This window comes from Pelophylax lessonae (assembly GCF_965119305.1).
Source record: "Pelophylax lessonae genome assembly, chromosome: 5".
NCBI lineage: Eukaryota > Metazoa > Chordata > Amphibia > Anura > Ranidae > Pelophylax > Pelophylax lessonae.
In genome coordinates this window covers 184,380,227-184,406,308 of record NC_138772.1, presented here as the reverse complement: position 1 = coordinate 184,406,308, position 26,082 = coordinate 184,380,227, and the positions used below count along the sequence as shown (strand labels likewise).

Below are 26,082 nucleotides of genomic sequence, written 5' to 3'. Positions count from 1 at the left end.
ATTGATCAAATATAAAAATGTGTGTGTTTCTCAGACTTGTGTAATCCGTGCTTATAAACACTTTGAAATAAAAGACCCTGCGGTAATTGAAAGTAAGCACACCTCATTTAGATTGAGCAAGCATAGGGGAAATGGGATTTGACATGTGTGCCCTATTTACAGTCATTGGAGAATGGGAATATTGGGCCTGAGAATTCCTAACACAATGCTCTCTTGAAACCATAGCCTGACGGTATTCTTTTCTATTTGCAGTCGAGCTGGGCTTGAATGAAGATGATGCATTTGCCAAAGGCCCCACGTTGACCGTGTACAAAGAATCTTTTGAATCTCAGTTTTTGGCTGACACAGAGAGGTTCTACACAAGAGAGAGCACAGAGTTTTTACAGCAGAACCCCGTCACAGAATACATGAAGAAGGTGACTTCAGTTCATGGCAATGTAGCCTTGTCTGTTTTCTCATTTATTAAGTTTAAATCTCAAGCAAAATCATCCAACTACTGCATACTGCTGTGAAAGAAAAACCATGAATTTGCTTTTTCAGTACAATTGCTGGTTGTTGGGGCCTAAAATTTGTTTAAGAATCAAAAGGTTGCAATCTACACACATGGATAAAGTAAACATTTGTTTGATGTTGGTGAATTGGACATTAAGCAGTAGTACTGGACAGCAATTTTCTATTCGCAACTCTCCTCAGTGAGTGATACTGCTGTATTTTTTTGCAGCGTATACCAAAGCACAATGAAGAAGTTAGAGTACAATAACCCTCAGCATTGGTGCCTGTAATCATAACCCTCAGCATTGGTGTCCATAATAATAACCCTCAGCATTGGTGTCCGTAATAATAACCCTCAGCTTTGGTGTCCATAATAATAACCCTCAGCATTGGTGTCCGTAATAATAACCCTCAGCATTGGTGTCCGTAATAATAACCCTCAGCATTGGTGTCCGTAATCATAACCCTCGGCATTGGTGTCCATAATAATAACCCTCAGCATTGGTGTCCGTAATAATAACCCTCAGCTTTGGTGTCCATAATAATAACCCTCAGCATTGGTGTCCGTAATAATAACCCTCAGCATTGGTGTCCATAATAATAACCCTCAGCATTGGTGTCCATAATAATAACCCTCGGCATTGGTGTCCGTAATCATAACCCTCGGCATTGGTGTCCATAATAATAACCCTCGGCATTGGTGTCCGTAATAATAACCCTCAGCATTGGTGTCCGTAATAATAACCCTCAGCATTGGTGTCCATAATAATAACCCTCGGCATTGGTGTCCGTAATATTAACCCTCAGCATTGGTGTCCGTAATAATAACCCTCAGCATTGGTGTCCGTAATAATAACCCTCAGCATTGGTGTCCGTAATAATAACCCTCAGCATTGGTGTCCGTAATCATAACCCTCGGCATTGGTGTCCATAATAATAACCCTCGGCATTGGTGTCCGTAATATTAACCCTCATCATTGGTGTCCGTAATAATAACCCTCAGCATTGGTGTCCGTAATAATAACCCTCAGCATTGGTGTCCAGTGAGTGCAATAATAATCTTTAAAGTGTTACTAAACCCATGACCCTGCATTCACTATATCTGGTCTCTCACAGTTCACAGAACATGGAAATACAATTATTTTAGTACATATAAACTGCTAAATATCTTTTCTCATCAGCAGTTAGAGCAATCTTTTGACTTCTATCAGTCTGATTAAAGCATGTAGGAGTTTTCATTCTCCCCTGATTGTCCTATAAGGCTGCAGGACCCCTGGCCCTCTGCTGGACAATGCTGATTGGCCCTGTACTGATCACATGCACTCTCCCAAGAAAAAAAAAAAAGTCCTAGCAATACACACCAAACTGAGCATGTGCAGCTTGCCCCCAAGGCTCTGGTCTATCAGGAAATGTTTTGGAGACTGTGGAAGAAGGGGAGAGTCAGAGAAGACAGGATCAAACAGCCTTTTTACACAATGCAAAGGATTAACTCCGTATAGGTCCCACAGTGACTATAACCAGCATGCTTTACTGCAAATACAGACTGTTTTTTACGGTTGTGGGTTTATTAACACTTTAACATTCATGTCAGTGGACACAATAACCCCCAGTATTGATGTCAATGGACGCAATAATAACTCCCAGCATTGGTGTCAGTACAATTAACCTTACCCCCAAACTGGTGATCGCTGGCAGTGAAATTTAAACTCCCAGCTGCCCTGAATTGATGGTCAGTAGCAGTGAAAGTTAAAGCGGATCTCCAGCTTATAGTGAAGTTGAAATAGTTGGTTTGGTCCATATGAACTATTTACTTCATTATGAGATGCAGCCGCCGTGTGTAGCCTCAGCTACATACGGTATACAGCACTGTGTTTCAGTCTCCAACTGAGCCAATCAGAGGAAGCTTTGTATTCATCCATAGAGACCAACTCGATTTTGCTTTGGGAGCGGGACAGGAAGGTCTGGTCCCACTGCTGGAACACAGTGCTGTTCAGTGTATGCAGCTGAGACTACATACAATTTATGCAGCGCACATAGCCACTATATATCTTAGTGAAGCTAAAGCACTTTTAAACTTCACTAAAAGCTGGAGATCAGCTTTAACCCTGTGATAACCGCGATAACACCGCCCACATTAGTGTCTTTCAGTGCTGGAACACAGAGAGCATTGCAGTGCTTAGCACGCTGCTGTCTAACTAGAACTGGCAAATAAGGCTGTGGAACCTGATGCAAATCCTCTGTATCGCTAAATGTTTGTTTTTTTGTGAATCAATGGTAACAATATTAAAACCATTTTGGAAACAAAGCACAAGTTGAGTCCATCTTTGGATATTTTAAAATACTCCTCGTTCCTCATGTATTCTTCATACATACGCATAAAGATTCTGCGGTAACAGTGCAATGCTAGATTCTCCGTAGGCTTACAGGAACTCTCTTAGGGCCTATGTCAATAGGATTTGGGCTTGTGTTGAATTAAAATTCATCTTTCTTTCAGCTGGGTTCTGCTTGCATTCGACGTTGATTCGAGACACTTCTGAGATCATTTGCAGTTCATTGACAAGTGAATTTGATCTGCAGTTGACCTTCTGCGGACCTTTTTTTGACCTCCTAAGCTGCATTAAGCTGCTTTTTTTATTTGCATGTATGGGGAGAGAAGCATTTCTGACAAGAACAAAAGGCAATTGACTCAATCTGTTTAAAGCATATTAGCATGGCCATGGTTAGTAATCCAGCATTCAGGAACAAGTTAACAGTGTGCTGGAGATAGAGACTATTGCTTTATAATTGGGCTTTGATTCAGCATTTCAAATGTCATAAAGTTTAAGGGATGGATGGTGGATAAAATAAATAGGGAACATTTCATTATGATTTTAACTGTAATATAACATTGGAGAATACATAAAGTAGTGTTTGCATTTCTAGGATGCAAAATAATTTTTTTTAAGTAAAAGAAAAATGGCTACATAGATACTGAGAGAAGTTCTGCTTCCTTCTACCTCATCATATTACAGATTAGGGCTGCATGATATTGGGAAAAAAGTACATTGCGATTTTTTTTTTTTTCCCGACGATATATATTGCGATTATTGAGAGAGCCATCAATCCTGGCTAAATACAGGGTTAATGTTATTGTAGGGATTCAGTGCAGCAGCCTTCTTCTGATTGTACTACAGGGCCAGCCAGGGTTAATGTTACTGTAGTAGGATTTGGGAAGTAGTGCAGCAGCAGCCTTCTTCTAAATGTCATTGCAGTTGCACCATACAGGGCAGGCCAGGGTTAATGGTAATGTAGGGAACTGGGTGGACACTCCAGGGAACTGCAGGTTAATAAGATGATCATGACAGTGTGTGACTGTGCTGTGGATGCATAGGTAGAGAAATCGGGACGCACAGTGGTGGTAGAAGAATACAGCCCGACATCCGTCCTGCATGTTAAGTCCGTCCTGCAGCTCCCCTGTGAGCGCGGCACAGCGAACCAATCACGTAGTGAGTAGCAGGCACGCGTGACTGGTTCCCTGTTCCGCTGGTCATGGCGCGCTGCTCACCGCTCAGTCAGGAGAGCTGCAGGACGGACTTAACATGCGGGACGGTCGGGCTGTATTCTTCCACCTTTCTTCACTGTGAGTCTCCAATATCGGCTGATTCGGCGATGTGACTATCGCCCACGCCCGCAGCACGATATTCGATGTTACATTGAATATCGTTCAGCCCTATAACAGATGTTCAGTGATTCGTGGCCTACAGCTTATATTTATCATTAGTTAGGTTTTCAACCTGATCCTTGGAACAGCCTGTATCTGCCCATCTAGATAAACCTATATATCTAACCTAGATATACGGCAGCAAGGTGGCTCTGCTCCGCCAGATTATATGATCTTGCGCTTCCAGGTAGGGAATGTGTGTGCTCCAGTTGATTAAACACAGCAGATGTTGATCAGCGAATGCCGGCCACTGGATTACTGCTGGTGCTCGCAATCCTCTTGAATTTCCACAGGACAGAGCCCTGCCTTTGTAAACAAGACAGATCCTTGTCCTGTCAGCGTGGAAGTAATGGTTATTCTTTCCCCGCAAAGCAGGGAATAAAATCCCATTACTTGTCTTAGTAAAAGCACCTTGCACAGTACACCAAAACACTGGCTAGGCACACAGTTAAGCCTTTGATCGCTCTAAATGCTAAACCCCTTCCCAGCCAATGTCAAATAATACAATGACTCAATATTTTCAGTACGGATCACTGTATAAGTGTCACTGGTTCCCAAAAAGTGTCAGTGTCCAAATGTCTGCCGCAGTATCGCAGTCCCGCTATAAGTTGCTGATCTAGAGACCAAACAAGATATTCTCCTGCGCTCGGATGGTATGTAATGAAGGATAAAGGAACTTGTATGGTCTTGATATGCACCACTCAAGGTCTTGCTGCCCCCTCAGGACCAAGGATATCCAAAATGTACTGAAAGACAACAGCAACAAAAGAAGGGCGCACCGACCTCGTGCATTGCCACTAAAAAAGTTTTATTAATCCAAAGACGACATACATTATACTCACAAACGCTGATCGCCCCCATTACTAGTAAAAATATTTAAAATTCCCGGTATATATCCTATAGTTTTTAGATGCTATAACTTTTCGCAAGCCAATCAATATATGCTTAATGGGATTTTTTTTTCACCAAAAACATGTAGCAGAATACCTGTTGGCCTAAATTTATGAAGAAATTTCGATTTTTAATCAACATTTTTTTTTTTTTTACATTTTCTTTTTCCATTGGATATGTTTTATAGTTGAAAGTAAAAAATATTATTTCAAAATTGTCTTTTTTTTGTTAATAGCGCAAAAAAATGTAAAATGCAGTGTTGATCAAATACCACCAAAAGAAAGTTCTGTTTGTGGAGAAAAAAGGACATACATTTTGTGTGGGTACAGTGTCCCATGACTGCGCAATAGTAAAGTAACACAGTGCTGTATTGCAAAAAATGGCCTGGTTAGGAAGGGGGGTAAATCTTCCGAAGGTCAAGTGCCTCCCCTGCAAAAGAAAATCAACACAATTCTTTAGCACCTGGAGAATGCTGTATTGGTCCCTGTCTTGGATTTCCACATTGAAATCAGGCATGTGGCTACATTCAAGATACCGGCAGTTTAGGTGTTATAAAGGTAATCCAAACAATGCAGGCTCCTTCAGATATAAACCTCTGGGTTGTCTTCATAAGGATTGCTTTAGATGAACTATTCAACCTTCTGGTCATCATGAATATGCCTTACTATTAAGTGATTTGTTATGTTGCAGTCATTGTTGTATAATAGTTTTATTATTTGCTCCTTTTTAGGCTGAAGCTCGACTTTTAGAAGAGCAGAGACGAGTACAGGTATATCTTCATGAGAGCACTCAGGATGAGCTAGCGAGGAAATGTGAACAGGTCCTCATAGAAAAACACCTGGAGATCTTCCATACAGAGTTCCAGAATTTACTTGATGCAGACAAGAATGAAGGTGACTTAGAAGCTTTTGGTTCAATGTACTATATTGGGATTAATGAATTGTAAAAATATTATTTAGAAATGGTTTTCTTCACCGTTCTTCTGTTTCAGGTTAAGCCTTATGCACACAGGCTTATGAATTTAAGTATGCACCTATGGCATTGAGTGCAAATGAATTCTACTCGCCAGAATATTAAATTATTTTGGCCATTGAAATACAAATACCCATATACAGGTGCGCTTTTGCACCTATGCTCATACGCTTCTCTCAATGCAGCTTTGCTACGTTTTTTTTTAATTTTCTTTTGCTTCTAATGGCACTTTTCCACTGCAAGTACTGGCTCGGCTCCACTCGGCACTGCTTGGCCCAGCTCGGCTCAGTTTGCTTTTCCACTGCGTGGTACGAGTCGGCACCTTTCAGCTCTACTTGCTCGGTTTGCTTTTCCACTGTTGTAGTACTTAGTAGTAAGTCGGTGGGATTACAACGATTCTCTAACCAATCAGTGGCTAGTAGTGACAAACAATCAATGCTGCATGCAAGGATTGTGGGATATGGTATCGGTACGGCCTGCTTGGAACCCCAACCGAGGTGGTACTGTTTAAGTGAGCCGTACCATGTAGTGGAAAAGCGCCACTGTACCAAACCGTACCGAACCGTTCTAACCCGTACCATGCAGTGGAAATGCGCTTTAAATGCTGCCCTTTAAATACAGATCTAAACACCTGATATGCATGGCCACATAGGCGTTTACGGGCATATAAAAAAAAAACTGAACACCTGTAAAAAGGGCATTGTTTAAGCATGTGTGCCTGAGCCCTTAGCGGTGAGGATTATCATCATCTTCTTTGCCATCCTTTGTGTGTATGAGGTCAGACGGTTAACAGGCCACACTTCAAGAGACCCCTGACTCTGAAAGTCTCCCACTATTGCTATTCTGACCCGTTCCGTTTAATGTTTTCAAAACCCTGTTTCTGTATACAGCTTGTAATTTTATATATGTAAAAATTTACAACCTAAATATTCAGGCTCTGATTCTGACTTAATAGTGTTGCACACTGGTGATGTATTGCTTTGCCTCTCGGTATAAATTACTTTGTCTAAGTCAGAAATTATTTCTCAGCAGTCGTTCAGCAGGAACGGTGACTACAATACTTGCTCTACAAATAGCTGCTAGAGGGAAATCTAATTCTGAAATCAAAAATGTGAAGGTCACAAAAAGAAAAAACCTTCTGCTAAATATTTTAAAGTGGTATTAAACTAAAAAAGTAAAACTCTGACAGGCACAGTTTTTATGGCAGAAAAGTCCCTATAGTGGTATCTTCGGTCATAAATGCTTCCCTGCGCCTGTCATCATTAATGTACACTGACCTTCACGCACTCCAGTGCACATGTGCGGGAGTGACGTTATTATGGCCCAAGCATTTAAGTGGCAGAATGGAGCAAACCTGGAAGAAGGACCGCAAGAAGATGGAAGCGCAAGCGCTCAAGTACTGACAGTACAGAGCTGGAAGGCAACCTTTGACAGGTAAGTCTGCCATAAGGTGCTAATATGTGGTGCATACTAGGACAGTATGACCGCATACTCGCACTTTATGGCATAAACCTACAGAGTATTCCTTTTTAGAGTGAATAAGATTTGCGGAGTTTAACACCACTTTAAGATCTTCAAGTGTGTACTTACTGAATAAATTCTATATAGTTTTCCTTTAAAAATGTAAATAAAGTCCACAATACTTACAACAGTCCGACATCTCTCTTCTACACGGCCTCTTCTGGGTGCTTGTTGTGGCTGTCTTCATTGGCCAGTGGAGGATGATGTCACTTCTGTGCTTGCGCAGAATTTGAGTAATTCTGGCACACAGGATCTGTGTTGAAATGTAAATTTACTTGCGCTTGTACAGCTCAGTGTACATTCTAGGGAAGACTGCGAGCAGGCAGGTGCTTTATTTTCTTGCAGAAGAGACATTGCATGTCTCTTCTGCAATAGAGTACCTGCCTGCATTTTTTTTTTTTTTTTTTTTTTTTTTTTTAAAGACTTTAGTTCTGTTTTAAGTTATTCAACATAACTTCGTAAAATATTTTAGTTTACTCCCTTTTTTTAAAAAAAAAATGTTTATTCGAGTTAGTGTGCAGGCTCTATATACTGCTTGTTTAACCATATAGCATTTTTTTTTTAGATCTGGGGCGAATGTACAATCTTGTATCACGAATACAGGATGGTCTGGGAGAGCTGAAAAAACTTTTAGAAACACATATCCACAATCAAGGACTTGCTGCTATAGAAAAGTGTGGAGAGGCAGCACAGAATGTAAGTAATGTTTGTTACACCACTAAGAAAAGGGCTGAAACTTGTACACATAGCTTAGAAGCCTCATCTGCAACTTGCTCAACTGCTATTTTTTTTTTTTTTTTTTTATCTCCTGATTTTGTGTTGACATTTAGGCAGGCTTGCATTTATGCATTGTGGTAATGTGTGGAAAAACGTGCAACACTGCAATGCGTGGTAGCAGCTAATACAGAGTGCAATTTATTTTTATTGGTTCCCCAACACATCTTGCCAGTGCACCTTCACATGCGTGCATGCATTTCAGCACATTGCAGTGCACACTGGATGCTGTGCAATAACAGTGCATGCCTGGTTTCAGGTGTGTTGTGGTGTCAACTACTATAATGTAGCTCATGTTAATTCACAAAATACTACCTATTAACATGCATGCAGTAATGCACCAGATTAGGTTATAGGGAAGCTGAAGGTAAATTAAAGAGGCGCTCCTACAAATGCTGTAGCTGCTGACTTTTAATAGGACACTTACCTGCCCCTGTATCCAGCGCTGTCCTCACCCCAGCTGATTCTTCAATCGGCTTTCGGTGCAGGCACCTACTCTCAACTGCGCATGCGCGAGATGCACGGTGCTTTTGTGAATGGTTCCTCAGACTTCTTGAACCTGTGATGTGTTCCAGAAGGCTATGGGGCATGGAAAGGGGGGGGGGGGGACTGAGCTTCCTCCTCAGATTGCCATGGCGATCTTAATGGAAGTGGGGAAGCAGGTACCTGTCAAAATTGGGTCCCCCCCCCCCCCCCAAAAAAAAAGTGCCAAATGTAAATGGGGGGGGGGGTAGGGAATTCCAGGGGATGGGAGAAGCTCTAGAGAAGTCCTAGAGAGGCAAGCATGGGATGAGGGAGCTAGATAGCAGGTCTTGGGAGCAACGAAAGGAACAATAAGGTTGGTATTTTGAGACACAGGTAGTGATGTAGCTGGGGGCAGAGTTGTGGATGGCTTTGTAAGTTAGCATCTTGAACTTAATTCGCTGGGTGAGCAGAAGCCAGTAAATGGATTTGCAGAGAAGGGTAGCGAACACTGAGCAGTTGCGGTTGGTAAGGTGGATGAGTCTGGTAGAAGCATTCATAATGGACTGAAGGGAGAAAAGCCTATGTAAAGGTAATCTTGCGAGGAGGGAGTTGCAGTAGGTGAGGCAGGAGATGTTATTAGGAAGGGGCGTATTTTGAAGATGTTGCGGGGGTTGAGGCGGCAAGCTTTGGACAGTGATTGGATGTGAGGCTGAAAGGATAGTTGAGTCCAGGATTACACCTAGAATCCTGGCATGTGGGATAGGTTGATAGTTGCGCTGTTGATTTTGACGAAGAAGTCAGAGGAAAAGGGCACGTGGGGGAGGAAATATGAGCTTGGTTTGGATAGATTGAGTTTTAGGAAGTGGTGTGACATCCAGGCTGATATGTCTGTTAGTATTTTAGTGATTCATGAGGAGACTGATGGAGTGAGCTGAGGGGTAGAGAGATATATTTGGATGTCATTAGCATAGAAATGGTATTGAAAGCCATGGAAAGCAATCAACTGACCCAGGGAGGTGATGTAGTTTGAGAAGAGGAGAGGTCCAGGAACAGAACCTTGGGGAACCTTGACGAAGAAAAGAGGGAGCAGAATTGTAAATGACACTGAAGGTGCAGTGGAATAGATAGGAAGAGAACCAACATAGAATACAGTCCTGAAGACCAAAGGAGTAGAGTTTTTCAGGAAGAAGGGGGTGGTCAACATTGTCAAAGGCAGCAGAGATGTCCAGGAGTAGGAGTACAGAATAGTGTCCATTGGTCTTAGCCGTTAATACACTGCTAAGAAAAAATTAAAGGAAAACGTTGAAAACACATCAGATTTCAATGGGGAAAAATATGCTGGATATAATATGGACTGGGTAATGTGTTGGGAACAAAAGAATGCCACATCATTTGATGGAAATTAAAAATTCTTAACCTACAGAGGGCTGAATTCGAAGACATTCTGAAAATCAAAGTGAAAAAATGATGCAGCGGACTAGTCCGTTTTGCTGAAATTTTATTGCAGCTACTCAAAATGGTAGTTTGTATGGCCCCTATGTGCTTGTATGCATGCCTGACAACATCGAGCCATGCTCCTAATGAGACGAGGGATGGTGTCCTGGGGTATCTCCTCCCAGATCTGGACCAGGGCATTACTGAGCTTCTAAACAGACTCAGGTGCAGTACTGGCGGCGATGGATGAACCGACGCATAAAGTCCCAGAGGTGTTCTATTGGATTTAGGTCAGGCGAGCGTGGGGGCCATTCAATTGTACCAATTCCTTCCTCCTCCAGGAACTGGCTGCATACTCTTGCCACATGGAGCTGGGCATTGTCGTGCACCAGAGGAACCCAGGACCCACTGCACAAGGATAGGCTCTGACAATGGGTCCAAGGATTTCATCCCGATACCGAATGGCATTAAGGGTGTCATTGTCTATCCTGTAGAGGTCTGTGTGTCCTTCCATGGATATGCCTCCTCAGACCATCACTGACCCACCAGCAAACCGGTCATGCTGAACGATGTTACAGGCATCATAACGTTCTCCACGGCTGCTCCAGACATTGAGCTCTGCGATGCCGGGCAGTGAGCACAGGGCCCACTAGAGGATGTCGGGCGCTCAGGCCACCCTCATGAAGTCTGTTTCTGTTTGTTTGGTCAGAGACATTCACACCAGTGGCCTGCGGGGGGTCATTTTGTAGGACTCTGGAAGTGCTCATCCTGTTCCTCCTTGCACAAAAGAGCAGATACCGGTCTTACTGATGGGTTAAGGACCTTCTACAGCCCTGCCCAGCTCTCCTAGAGTAACCGCCTGTCTCCTGGAATCCCCTCTATGCTCTTGAGACTGTGCTGGGAGACACAGCAAACCTTCTGGCAATGGCACGTATTGATGTGCCATTCTGGAGTTGGACTGCCTGTGCAACCTCTATAGGGTCCAAGTATTGCCTCTTGCTACCAGTAATGACACTGACCCTAGCTAAATGCAAAACTAGGGAAAAACAGTCAGAAAAGCTGAGTAGGGAAAAAAATGTCCACCTGTAAACCATTCATCCAGGTTTTCTCATTGTTGCCCATCTAGTGTACCTGTTAATTGTATTAACACCAAAGCAACTGAAACTGATTAACAACCCCCTCTGCTACTTAACTGACCAGATCAATATCACAGGAGTTTAATTGACTTGATGCTATACTATAATAATTTTTTTTGAGCAGTGAAGATCATTTGTGAGTTTAAGGAGAGCAGTTTTCGTGGTGTGTTGAGGGCAAAATCCGGGCTCAAGGGGATCAAGAAGTTTGTTCTCAGTCGGTTGTAGACCAGACATTCAAGGAGTTTGGAGGCAAAGGGGAGTAAGGAGATGGGGGTGTATGTTAAGATTGGTGGGGTCCTGTGAGGGCTTTTTAAAGATGGGGGTGACTAGTGGATGTTTTAGTGATGCCAGAACAGAGGGAGAGATTGAAGATGTGAGTTAGAGAGTGTAGAATAGAGCCACAGGGTGACCAAAGCTTTTGCGAGGGAACAGGGTCCAGGGGGCAGGTGGTTAGGTGGGCGTTAGAAAAAAAGCTTAGTAACCTCGTCTATAATAGCGGGGGTTAAGGGAAGATTCCAATAAAACAAATCCAATTTCTTCATAAATTTAGGCCAATGCGTATTCTGCTACATATTTTTGGTAAAAAAAAAAAAAAAAATCCCAGTAAGAGTTTCATTGGTTTGCACAAAAGTTATAGCATCTACAAACTATGTGCATATACTGTATACTGGAATTTTTTTTTTTTTTTTTTTTTTTTATACTAGTAATGGCGGGCTACTTCTAGCAGGCCTTTGATATTGCAGTGGACACTTTTGACACTTTGTGGGAACCAGTGACGCCAATACAGTGATCAGTGCTAACAGTATACATTGTCACTGTACTAATGACACTGGCTGGGAAGGGGTTAAACATCTAGGGGCAATCAAAGGGTTAAATGTGTACCTAAACAGTGTTATTGTGTTTACTATGTTGTGCTTTTACTAAGGAATGGGCTGGGTTTTATTCCCTTTGCAGGGAAACAAAATCCAGCACATCCACACTGACAGGACAGAGCTCTGCCTTGTTTACATAGGCAGAGCTCTGTTTTGAGTTTCTCCTCGCCGATCAGCGGATGCCGGTGGTCATCCATTGGCCGGCACCTGCTAATTAGCTTATGCTGTGACTAATCACAGCATAAGCGGCTTGCCGGTGGTGCGTGCGCTGGCCCGTCCGCCCCTAGCCAAAATTGCTTGATCAAGTACTAGGTACATGACCCAGCACAGGAGAGACACGAGCCACTTTGCCGCCGTTTTTTGGTGGGGTTTATATTCAACTGTAGGTCATAACAGAAATGCACAATCCTAATACAAAACATTGCAATAAGTAAACAAATGAAATGAGCCCTGTTCAAAAGTCTGCATATCCTTAGTTTTCCTAATACTGTGTATTGCCCCCTTTAGCATCAATGACAGCGTGCAGTCTTTTTTGTAATAGTTCTCTATGAGGCCCCTAATTCTTGCAGGTGGTATACCTGCCTATTTGTCTTGACAAAATGCCTCGAGGTCATGCAAAGTCTTTGGTCGTCTTGCATGATTTGCACATTTGAGATCTCCCCAGAGTCTCTCAAAGATATTAAGGTCAAGACCCTGTGATGACCACTCCAGAACCTTCACCTTTTTCTGCTGTAACCACAATAGGTTCAACTTGTGCTTTGGGTCATTGTCATGCTGGAAAATCCAAGAGTGCCCAATGTGCAGCTTTCAGTGACAGAAAAGTGCAAATTGTCTGCCAGTATTTTCTGCTAACATGCTGCATTCATCTTGCCATCAATTTTCACAAGATTCCCCATGCCTTGAGAACTCACACCCCCCCAAAACATAATTGAGCCGCCACATGGCTTCTCAGTGGGGATGATATTCTTGTCGCTATGGGTATTGTTGACTCCTCTGCAAACATAGAGCTTATGGTTGTGACCATAAAGTTCTATTTAGCTCTTGTCACTCCAGGTTACAGTGTGCCAGAAGCTGTGTGGTGTGTCAAGGTGTTGTCGGGCATATTGTAATGGGGCTTTTTTGTGGCATTGGTGCATTAAAGGCTTCTTTCTGGCATCTTGACTATGCAGCTCATTTTTGTTCAAGTATCGTCATATTGTACTCTGAGAAACAACCACGTTGTCTTTTTACAAGACAGCCTGTAATTCTGCTGTGGTTACCTGTGGGTTTTTCTTTGTATCCTAAATATCTCTTGTGAAAGTTGTGGCTGCAGTCTTTCTTATTTTACCTGACCTTGGCTTGGTATCAAGAGATCCCCAAATTTTACACTTATTAATTTGTGATTGAACAGTACTGACAGGCATATTCAAGGCTTTATATATCTTTTTATATCCTTTTCCATCTTTATGAAGATTGTTACACAGGTATTTTGACAGTTCTTTTCTTCTCCCCCATGGCTCAGTATCTATCCTGCTCAGTGCATCCACATGAGCGCTAAAAAACGAATTGACTATTTATACACAGACACTAACTGCAGTTTAAAAAACCACTGATGGGGGAAATGACTCTTCAATTGCCATTTTAACCTGTGTGTGTGTAACCTTGTGTGTCTGTACCAAGGCCAAACATTCCAGGGTATGGAAATTTTTTTGATCAGGGCCATTTGGGTTATTTGTTATTATTATGATTTAAAAAGGATCCAAGCAACTATGTGATAATAAATGGCTTCATATGATCACTATCCTTAAATAAAATACATGATTTTGGCATGATCAGTCATATTTTCAATATACATGCCAAAATGTCATGATTTCTACCAGGGTATGCAAACTTTTGAGCACTGTGTGTGTGTGTAGATATATATATAGATATAGAGAGAGAGAGAGCGAGATTTATGTATAGTGAGAGATGTATAGATATGTATATGTTTGTGCATGTATTTGTATTTTTTTTTTCTACACAAACTGTTGTAATGTTTTCCCAGGATCCAAAAATGTATGTACAGACAGTCTTGGATGTCCACAAGAAATATAATGCACTAGTTATGTCAGCATTCAACAATGATGCAGGGTTTGTGGCTGCACTGGACAAGGTATGTATTTTTACATTTTGTTTTCTATTTACGGTTTTACCCACTAATTCCGAACAATTTCCACATACAAGTCTGCTCTTCACAACAGGCTTGTGGCCGATTTATAAATAACAATGCAGTGACAAAAATGGCACAGTCTTCCAGCAAATCTCCAGAGCTACTTGCCCGCTATTGTGACTCTCTATTAAAGAAGAGGTAAGCATCTTTTAGGCCTTATAATAAGCAAATTACACTCTCATCCTTCCTTTATCTGGGAGTATACACATTGTCTTCTTTTCTTTGTATGTACTTTAATTGTTCTTACTCTATTCTGTTTGTTTATTCATAGCTCCAAGAATCCAGAAGAGGCAGAATTGGAAGACACACTTAATCAAGTTGTAAGAATCAACATTGTATCATTGCTCTATACCAGGGGTCTCCAAATTTTCTAGGCAACCAAGCATACATTAGGAGGGCTGGACTGTGATCAGTAAGAATATGTCCTGGAGTCAGTGGGAGTAAACAATGCATCATCGTTGGTATCAGTGCGGGGAATAGTGTCCCATCATTGGTATCAGTGGAAGGAATAGTGTCCCCCTCATTGGTATCAGTGGGAGGAATAGTGTCCCCCTCATTGGTATCGGTGGGAGGAATAGTGTCCCCCTCATTGGTATCAGTGGGAGGAATAGTGTCCCCCCTCATTGGTATCGGTGGGAGGAATAGTGTCCCCCCTCATTGGTATCAGTGGGAGGAATAGTGTCCCCTTCATTGGTATCAGTGGGAGGAATAGTGTCTACATCACTGGTATCAGTGGGAGGAATAGCGTCCCATCATTGGTATCAGTGGGGGAAAAAAGCACCCCATCATTGGTATCGGTGAAAGAACAGTGTCCCATCATTGGTATCAGTGGGAGGAATAGTGTTCCCCTCATTGGTATCAGTGGGAGGAATAGTGTCCCCCTCATTGGTATCAGTGGGAGGAATAGTGTTCCCCCTCATTGGTATCAGTGGGAGGAATAGTGTTCCCATCATTGGTATCAGTGGGAGGAATAGTGTTCCCATTATTGGTATCAGTAGGAGGAATAGTGTCCCTCTCATTGGTATCAGTGGGAGGAATAGTGTTCCCATCATTGGTATCAGTGGGAGGAATAGTGTCCCCTTATTGGTATCAGTGGGAGGAATAGTGTTCCCATCATTGGTATCAGTGGGAGGAATAGTGTCCCCCTCATTGGTATCAGTGGGAGGAATAGTGTCCCCCTCATTGGTATCAGTGGGAGGAATAGTGTCCCCCTCATTGGTATCAGTGGGAGGAATAGTGTCCCCCTCATTGGTATCAGTGGGAGGAATAGTGTCCCCCTCATTGGTATCAGTGGGAGGAATAGTGTCCCCCTCATTGGTATCAGTGGGAGGAATAGTGTTTCATCATTGTTATCAGTGGGGAAAAAAAGCACCCCATCATTATCAGTAGGGGAAAAAAGGGTCCCATTGTTGTTATCAGTAGGGGAAAAAAGGGTCCCATTGTTATCTGTGGGGGAAAAAAAGCACCCCATCATTGGTATCGGTGAAAGAACAGTGTCCCATCATTTGGTGTCAGTGGGAGGAATAGTGTACAATCATTGGTATCAGTAGGAGGAAAAGTGCCCCAGCATTGCTATCAGTGGGGAGGAATGGTTCCACATCATTGGTGTCAGTGGAAGGAATAATGTTCCATCATTGTTAACAATGATGGGATGCTTTTTTCCCCACTGATATTAGTGGGGAAAAAAGTGTCCCAGCATTGGTATCAGTGAAAGAATAGTTTCCCATCATTGGTGTTAGTGGGAGGATAGTGCCCCATTTTTGTTGCCAGTGGGAGGAATAGTGTACCATCATTGGTGCTAGTGGGTGGAAGTGTGTCCCATTATTGAGGTAAATAGTGCCCAATTTTTGGGGTCAGTGACACAAACTATTCCCCTACTGTTGCTGTCAGTGTGGGGGAGGGGATAATGCCCTAAGAGCCGGATAAAAGCAGGCAAAGGGCCACATTCGGCCCCTGGGCCGCAGTTTGAAGACCACTGCTCTATACTGAAGTAGTCTATTACAAGTTTAAACTACAATGAAAACAGTGCTTTGTGGCCATATTGTGCTTGGGTAAAACACACTTAGGCCCCTTTCACACAGACGGACCGTTCAGATCCGCCTGTCCATTTTTTTCGGCGGATCTGAACGGACCATGCATCTCTATGGGGGATTGGATGTCAGCGGAGACATGTCCGCTGACATCCGATCCCTCAAATCTGGACGGATGGAAACCCTATTTTCCATCCGTCCAGCGGATCGGATGAGAACGGACCGACGGTCCGTTCCCATCCGATTTCCCCCATAGAGATGCACGGGGAACTGACAGCTGTGTCTCCGCACACAGCGCAGAGACACAGCTGTCCTCCTGCTGCTCAGCGGGGGATCGGCGGCTCGATCCCCCGCTGATAAAAACGGAATCTGTCCGACGGACGGATAGTGTGAAAGGGGCCTTATGCAAATTGCATATTTTTGCTTTAAAAATTGCTGACATAAAAACTTTTTTTCTGAAATGTGTTTGTTTTAAACTCACTTCTTCCTTTTCCTATTGTACTTAAATATACCAATATGTACTAGTGCAAAGACCAGCTATTGCTCTTTTTGCTCTTTTTGAATGGCTATTTCATGTGTTTGGTATATTTTTTGTGTTTTTTGTTTTACCCTTTAATTGATAAAGGCAAAGGGGTTTTTACGAACTCTGAAAATTTCCTTCTGCAGATGGTGGTATTTAAATACATAGAAGATAAAGACGTATTTCAGAAATTCTATGCAAAAATGCTTGCAAAACGTTTAGTGCACCAAAACAGTGCCAGCGATGATGCAGAAGCGAGTATGATATCCAAACTTAAGGTAAGTGATTTGAGAGCATATCTTTTGTTTAGCTGGTCAGTAACCTAGGTAGGAAGACTTTATTTTTTTATTTAACTTGGATAATGGCAGTAAAAATGTTTTGCGATGCCGTGTGGGTGCATCAGTGGATTAACACCCCAGTGCAGGTTCTGTACAGGAAAATTGTGGTTCTTTCTGGTCCTCTTCGTAATGGGGCTTTTAAAGTGATTGTAAATTCTCAGTTTTTTTTTTTTTAAACTAAAAATACCAAACATGTTAAACTTACATGCTCTATGCAGTGGTTTTGTACAGAGCAGCCCATATCCTGCTCTTCTACTCTCCTGGCCCTTCCCTTCTGGTGAGTGCCCCCACAGCAAGCAGCTTGCTATGAGGGCACCCGAGCCGAGTCACAGCTCTGTTTATCCATTCAGACATGGAGCTGTGGCTCAGCCCTGCCCCCTTTCTCTCCTCATTGGCAGACTGGCTTTGATTGACAGAAGCAGGAGCCAATGGCGCCGCTGCTGTGTCTCAGCCAATCAGAAGGGAGAGTCGCAGGATAGCCGAGGCATTCGTGGACATTGCTTGATAGAGATGGACCTCAGGTAAGTATTATGGGGGCTGAGGGGGGCTGCTGCACACAGAAGGCTTTTTACCTTAATGCATAGAATGCATCAAGATAAAAAATCCTTCTGACTACAACCTCTTTAAACCTAGAACTATAAAAGATGAACATTTTTAGTATGTTTGCCTCTTGGAAAGATCAGTATTATCTATATTTAAATGTTCCCTGTTTTGCATGCTATCCCTAAATGAAATTGGCTGGCTTGAAGAGGTTAATAAGATACTCTGTATTGCTTCAAGGTAACCAAATGCATATATGCAACCTCTTGGTGTGTGGGCCTTAATGCCAAGCAGGTATATATGCATACTGGAATGTAAATAGCCCTGTGCGCTCCTGCCACAGCTACTAGCGGCTAAGGGAAAGCTCCCGGGCTCTAGTTGGGAGCTTTCCAATCATGCGACTGCTGTGACAGCCAGTCACGGTGCTCACATGATCAGAAATCCTGGTATCAGAAACCTCGTAAAGGGTTGGGTGGCGCCAGCGTTAAAGACACTTAATAAGGCACTGATCATAAACAAGCCCACCTACTTCACTTTATCTGTTCTATTTTCAGTATCTTATTTAACTGCAATACGACATCCAAGTGTAAAATACTACTTGCTCAGAGAACGTTAAATAACCTTGAGTGGAGAACTAGACATATGTAAATGTGTGTTCCTAGTTTTCAGACCCACTGTCAGAAAAATCAGTCCTAGGGGTTGGTTTACTCAAACTATAGAGTGCAAAATCTGCTGCAGCTCTGCATAGAAACCAATTCTCTTCTGGGTTTTATTTCAAAGCTTAAAGCATAAATTCACCTTTCATAACATGTTGCCCATATTCAGGATATAACATGTAACTTGTCATGAATGCACCAACCTCCCCCATCTCCCGCACCCCGCTGTGACCGCTATCAGGGAATCTTCTCTCCCCCCGCTAGCTGTCAACATTTTTAAAAAACACGGCCGTGCAGGGCTCCTCTCACCCATTCATTCACAATGGTCTGTAAGTGGAAAACTACAAGATCTGGCAGCCTTTTGTGGCTCTCGGCTTGTCGTTTTTTATGAACTGCCATGACGCTGTCAGAACGAGGTACGAGCAAACAGATACACTGACGGATCTGCAGTAGACCTGCATTGCATCAGGTCTGCCAAAAAATTTGCATTTATTATTTTTTGTCAAAAGGTGAATTTACCCTTTAATTGAACAAGCTAAAGTTTGAAGCTGATTGGCTACCATGCACAGCTGCACCAGATTCTGAGTGCACCAGTTTTAGTAAATCTCCCCCCTAGTGTCAAGTTAACTGGTGAGCTCAACTTGGTCTGGACATCTAAGCTTAAAAAAAGCGCTGGTCACGAAAGTAGTATAGCCTGCTGAACCTATACTGCTACATTGTTGCACTGACTTTATTGGTGTGTCCTATATTCCACTTTGAAGGAACAGTTCAGCTACTGAGATGGGACATGTCAACTAAGCACCTGCACATGAGAGCATTGTTTCTTTTACTCAGGGGTCCTCATACTATGGCCCTCCAGTTGTTCAGGAACTACAACTCCTATCATGCCTAGTCATGTCGGTGAATGTCAGAGTTTTACAATGCCTCATGGGATGTGTAGTTTCGCAACAGCTGGAGGACCGTAGTTTGAGGATCCCTGCTTTTACTGATGAATCCAGCTTATTTTGCTCTAAAGGAAAGTACCTGCTTGTAAAAGCCATATACTGTATGGTCATGGTTCAGCTAGCTTTGCCGAAACTAATTTACATGAATGAAATGTATTTTCTTTTTATACTGCATAACTGAATCCTAATTAAAATATGTCACACCTCCACACCCACTGTTTTGGTATTTGAGGTCAGGGTGGAGAGCTAATTGCACTGCTTTATCACTCGTATCTTTACAGCAAGCCTGTGGTTTTGAATATACCTCAAAGCTTCAAAGGATGTTCCAAGACATTGGTGTCAGCAAAGACTTAAATGAACAGTTTAAAAAGCACCTGACAAATTCAGAACCTCTTGACTGTGAGTACCTTTATACTGAGACATTTATAACGTAACTCTCCTGCACTCAGGTGTTATGCTCAGGGAAATGGAGTGTATCCTGGACTTTATTGACGGCACCTGGGGTCTTGCTGCCCTCTCAGAACCAGGGGTATCCACAAGTACTAGAGCGACAAAAACAAGAGCAGGGCGCACCTACCTAGTGTAATACTATTAAAACATTTATTGAAGAATAAAAGGTAACATGCATCATACTAATAAACAAATGTAGTAAAAAATGTATGTCAAAATACTGCATAGACGGGTAGGCCTCCAGGACATGGACTAATCCAATGCTGCAGGAAGACCAGATGGCATTCGTAATGGCTGGGCTAATGCGTTTCCAGGGCGAACCCTCCTCCTCGGAGTCCTCAGAGGGCTCTGAGGAATAGGGTTTGCCCTTGAAATGCATCAGCCCAGCCATTACAGATGCCATCTGCTCTTCCTGCAGTATTGGATTAGTCCATATCCTGGAGGCCAACCCGTCTATGCAGTATTTTGACATGCACTTTTTACTACATTTGTTTGTGAGTATGATGTATGTTACCTTTTATTCTTCAATAAATGTTTTAATAGTATTGCATTAGGTCAGTGTGCCCATCGCTTGTTTTTGTCACAAAGACATTTATGGCTGGAGTATTTAAAGAGGTTGTAAACTCGTTTAAAAAAATTTTTTTTTTTTACAACCTGCAAGAGAAAGACATAATGAGCTAGTATGCATCGCATACTAGCTCATTATGAAATACTTACCTTAGAACGAGCCCCCGCCGTGCCGCTCTCTTACCTGTATGACGGGCGACATGACATGTCGCCCGTCTTCCGGGATCGCGGCATCCGGTCATCTGATTGGCCGGAGCCGCGGTGACGTCACTCCCGCGCACGCGCGCGGGAGCCGACGGTCACGGCACGGGGCTCTGAAGGAACGGCACGATCAGCCGTTCCTTCAGAGCGCATGCGCCAGTGACGTCACTGGCTGCATTAAAGGTAAATATCTCCTAAACGGTGCAAGTTTAGGAGATATTTACAGTACCTATAGGTAAGCCTTATCATAGGCTTACCTATAGGTACAACTTCCTGAGGAGGGTTTACTTCCTCTTTAAAGTATAACTAAAGGCAATACTTTTTTTTCCCCTGTTTTGGATAGATTGAAGATAGATTAGAACATCTATTAGGTTTTTATTATTGTCTGTGGCCCGTTAGGGAGATTCACCCTCTCTATCTGTCCTGTTTGCCAATATTATTGAAAGTGAAAGTTTAAGAAATTCCCAAATTTTAGCTTGTCCCCGGAAAAATAATAGAGGGTAAATCTTCCAATGTTGCCCCTAGTTCTGGTGACCTGGGTGGCCCTAATGGATTCCTTTTTTTGCAAAAAATTCCTCACTTCCTGTTTGATTACAGAACAGAAAGTGAAGGTATGTTTCCCCAATGAAACACAGATGGCAAAAAAAAAAAATCTGACGGGTTATAACCCTCCCTTACTCTATCTAAAATGGGGAAAAAAAGTTTTGCCTATAGTTCTACTTTAATTAAAATGCAGTCTTTCATCTAGACTTGATGTTGCTTTCCAGCACTCTTAAGAATAAAAATAAACATTGGACTAAATGTGCACTACATTGATAAAATAGTTTGTGACCCTACCCCATTGCCTTTAACTTCAGACAACAATTTATTTTAGCCCAATTTATTCTTGCCCAATATAGTGGGCAAGGGTTTAGCAACTATCAGGTATTAATTCCTGTCTTTATTGATTAGGGACAGTGGAAATCTCCCTAGAGTAATTGGAAGCCCTACCCTCGACGGGTGTCATTGGAATAAATGTGCCCCCATTAGTAGGTACCACTCCTATTGTGGTGTCAATTTTAAATGTTTGCATTTCACCTTGACCGTAGTTACCAGGACAAATGGTAAAGGTGGAGGCATACAGCCAAAAAAGCTTTAGAGCTTCCTGCTCTATCCAAGCCTAGAAGGAAAAAGCTATTGCTAGAGTTCCAATTTAGAAAGCAATTATGTAGTTAATATGGCTGACCTGTGTGCTTGGTATCACTCCACGGACGGGCAACGTGCTGTTCTTACCCTGGTCACAGTCAGTCATTCCTACTATAGTAGCCAGTTGAAGAAATGTTCCTAAATGCTGGTAGAAGAAGAGCCCTGCTAGTTGCTGTATCCAGCTTGATCACATAAATATAGTGTAAAATCTCAATGCAGTTTCAGAAAAACAGTGGTTCTAGTCCTTTCTGTTCATGCTCCTAACAGTCCTATATGTGTGGAAAAAATTACACATAAGCCTTGTGTGCGACCACTTCTACATCTCCTGCTTAGTCATAGGTCAGCGGTTGTGATTTTATTGGAGAAACAATTTGCCTCCCACTTCTAGCAGAGTGATCAGAGATGCTCTTTAGTTTGAATAACTGCATTTTTATATTTATTTTGATGTTTAATGCTGGCTGTGTCCATTTTTTTTTTTTTTTTTTTTAAACCTTGCGTCCACTTTCATACCATAACAGAGGCGTCTGAGGCATATATTGTTGCTTTCTCTCAGTAAAATTATTTTTTTCATTAGTACAATATAAGTTCCTCCTCCTTCTTACTTTATACTGTTATCCTAAACACCATAAATTAGGGAACCATCTTTTTGTAGAGACATACTGAAAGTGATATGTACAATGCTGAGGAACTTATTTCAGGACACCTTTTTGATGTTGAGAGTAAACATTTAGTTTCACTAGCAGAAGGTTAGTACGATCATTTTTGTTTCTTGACAATTCTGGCCTTAGTATTTTTCATGTACTGATGTAGTTGATTTTTGGGTCCTTTTTATAATGTTGCCTTCGGCATTGTAAGCGTTGGATCCTTGGTGCTGCAGCTGCGTTGGATCCTTGGTGCTGCAGCTGCGTTGGATCCTTGGTGCTGCAGCTGCGTTGGATCCTTGGTGCTGCAGCTGCGTTGGATCCTTGGTGCTGCAGCTGCGTTGGATCCTTGGTGCTGCAGCTGCGTTGGATCCTTGGTGCTGCAGCCGCCTTGGATTCTTGGTGCTGCAGTCGCCTTGGATTCTTGGTGCTGCAGCCGCCTTGGATTCTTGGTGCTGCAGCCGCCTTGGATTCTTGGTGCTGCAGCCACCTTGGATTCTTGGTGCTGCAGCCGCCTTGGATTCTTGGTGCTGCAGCCGCCTTGGATTCTTGGTGCTGCAGCTGCCTTGGATCCTTGGTGCTGCAGCCGCCTTGGATCCTTGGTGCTGCAGCCGCCTTGGATCCTTGGTGCTGCAGCCGCCTTGGATCCTTGGTGCTGCAGCCGCCTTGGATCCTTGGTGCTGCAGCCGCCTTGGATCCTTGGTGCTGCAGCCGCCTTGGATCCTTGGTGCTGCAGCCGCCTTGGATCCTTGGTGCTGCAGCCGCCTTGGATCCTTGGTGTTGCAGCCGCCTTGGATCCTTGGTGTTGCAGCCGCCTTGGATCCTTGGTGTTGCAGCCGCCTTGGATCCTTGGTGTTGCAGCCGCCTTGGATCCTTGGTGTTGCAGCCGCCTTGGATCCTTGGTGTTGCAGCCGCCTTGGATCCTTGGTGTTGCAGCCGCCTTGGATCCTTGGTGCTTCAGCTGCCTTGGATCCTTGGTGCTGCAGCTGCCTTGGATCCTTGGTGCTGCAGCCGCCTTGGATCCTTGGTGCTGCAGCTGCGTTGGATCCTTGGTGCTGCAGCTGCGTTGGATCCTTGGTGCTGCAGCTGCGTTGGATCCTTGGTGCTGCAGCTGCGTTGGATCCTTGGTGCTGCAGCTGCCTTGGATCCTTGGTGCTGCAGCTGCCTTGGATCCTTGGTGCTGCAGCTGCCTTGGATCCTTGGTGCTGCAGCCGCCTTGGATCCTTGGTGCTGCAGCCGCCTTGGATCCTTGGTGCTGCAGCCGCCTTGGATCCTTGGTGCTGCAGCCGCCTTGGATCCTTGGTGCTGCAGCCGCCTTGGATCCTTGGTGCTGCAGCCGCCTTGGATCCTTGGTGCTGCAGCTTTTTGCCAGGATGTAATTTTATCCAATATATAAAATTAAAAAAATCAGTAGCATTTATTAAAACAACTAGATTTGTTCCCTCTCAAAAAAAAAAAAAAAAAAGCTAAAAGCCCCCTTGTGAACAAGTAAACCTTTTGGTTTTCTGTTCCCTTGCCTTCATCTTGGTACAGATTTCTCGTTTGGAAAGAGTTTATCACACTATAACGCTGTTTCTGTGTAGGGGGCTTCTACTATATGGACATTTGTCTGGTTTCATATGTAACAAGCATTTAACCTTTCTGTGTTTTATCTTTGCAGTGGATTTCAGCATACAAGTCCTCAGCTCTGGATCATGGCCTTTTCAACAGTTCTGCACATTTGCATTACCTTCTGAGGTATGATATGGATACATTTGCCTCCATAATAAGGATTTACTCATTTCCTTTATGAAGAATAGACAGTTTTTTGAGAGCTGTGGGTTTCTTTTTTTTTTTTTTTTTTTTAAAAAGAATTGTTAGACATGTTACTATACATTTGGGAGATAACTTAATCAATGATGCAATGTCTGTTAGACATGGAAGTGTAAAGAAAAAAAAAGTGTGATTTTTCCAGATTGTTGATATTTGTTATTTTCTGCTGACATCAGGGAGAATAATAGCATTATGGCATTTAGAATTATGCAGTCATTTCAGGACACTAATACCACAAAATATCAATTTTCCTGCATACATTACAGCTTTTATATCTATGTAAGCTGAATGTGAGGCTGAATATATTGTACAATGTCAGCTTTTGTTTGGTAGGTAAAGATTCCCAATGTTAAACCAAAAATAACACATAATAGATTGATGTCTGCAAAGCATGAGTATTAGCCCTGTAGTTACCCAGTACAGAAGGTAACCCAACTAGTGCTGGTGATTTATTCTTTCTTGTACCTGTACCTTCCTCTAGTAGTTAGTAAGAGCAGCTGCTGTATTATATCTAAAGCAAAACCTTTTTTTTTTTGCAAGAAGTAGGAAATGCAGCCCCATTAGTGCCCATCAGTGCAGCCTCTCAGTGCCCATAGGTGCACATCAATGAAGGAGAAAAATTACTTATTTGAAAAATGTTATAACTGAAACTAAAAAAATGTTTTCTTTTTTTTTTTTTCCTCAAAATTTTGCGTCTTTTTTTGTTAAAGCGGTTGTATACTGCCACGAAAAACAAACCCTGCAAGACAAAGGCATAATGAGCTAGTATGCATCGCATACTAGCTCATTATGAAATACTTACCTTAAAACAAAGCCCTGACACGGACACCCAGACACCGCTGTGGGAGCGGTCATGCTCCCTCGGCGTCTCTTCCGGGTTCGGCGATGCGCCTGCGCGCGGGAGTCACTTTCCAGCAAGTGCCCGGCAAGGAACTCTGAACGTCCGCCGGACCTTCAGAGCGCATGCACCACTAGCATCAGCAGCTGCATGCAGGGCACCGTGCAGGTTTAGGAGATATTAATTGTACCTACAGGTAAGCCTTATTATAGGTGTACCTGTAGGTAAAAGAAAAAAGAGTATACTACCGCTTTAAGCAAAAAATAAAAAACTCAGTGGTAAATAAATAACACCAAAAGAAAGCTCTATATCTCTAAACAAAAAATGATAAAAATGTCATATGAGTGCAAAGTTGCATGACCGTGCAATTGTCATTCAAAATGCACTGATCGCTTAAAACTGGCCTTGTTAGGAAGAGGGTATATGTGCCCAATAAGCAAGTGGTAAAGTAGAACTTTTGCTATGCATTATACATTTGTACCTGTCCCTGCAAATAAAAAATAAAATAAAAATAAAGATCCTTCGCCTGAAGATAAATCCTGTTTCCACCAATTTGATGTGCACATTTTGCTGTGCTCTGAAATTAGGTGCTGTTGGTAAATAATGCACTTTTAGCCCAATGCAGCTCCAGTCTAGCACCTCCTAGTGGTGGCCTGTAACAGCTGATCAGCAATGTGGACTGTAAACTTGGAACCAGCCCATGCTGCTGGAATCGGCCTTTATCTTCAGGAAAAGTATCCCATTCATTTGACTTTTTTTTTTTTTCATTTGCTGCAGGGCGAGGACAAATATAATTTTTTAATGAAAGTAGAGTTATACTTCAAATCACAGTATGTTAATGTTAAGTGGCATTTTTTCCCTCTTACCACATACATTGTGTGAAACCTTTATTCCCAACCCCCGCAAAACTGTAAA

General features: G+C 42.7%; 1 protein-coding gene across 3 annotated transcripts in view; it reads left to right on the top strand.

Moving 5' to 3' along the window:
- Nucleotides 1–26,082, top strand: part of CUL1 (cullin 1) — a 171,015-nt gene that overhangs the window by 116,321 nt on the left and 28,612 nt on the right. For all 3 annotated transcript variants that reach the window (XM_082258155.1, XM_082258153.1, XM_082258154.1), the window contains exons 7-15: nt 253–416; nt 5,814–5,976; nt 8,142–8,272; nt 14,281–14,388; nt 14,477–14,583; nt 14,717–14,765; nt 17,142–17,273; nt 19,755–19,872; nt 24,178–24,254. In XM_082258155.1, coding sequence (XP_082114281.1) covers nt 253–416; nt 5,814–5,976; nt 8,142–8,272; nt 14,281–14,388; nt 14,477–14,583; nt 14,717–14,765; nt 17,142–17,273; nt 19,755–19,872; nt 24,178–24,254 — 1,049 coding nt within the window. The remainder of the gene's footprint in view (nt 1–252; nt 417–5,813; nt 5,977–8,141; nt 8,273–14,280; nt 14,389–14,476; nt 14,584–14,716; nt 14,766–17,141; nt 17,274–19,754; nt 19,873–24,177; nt 24,255–26,082) is intronic.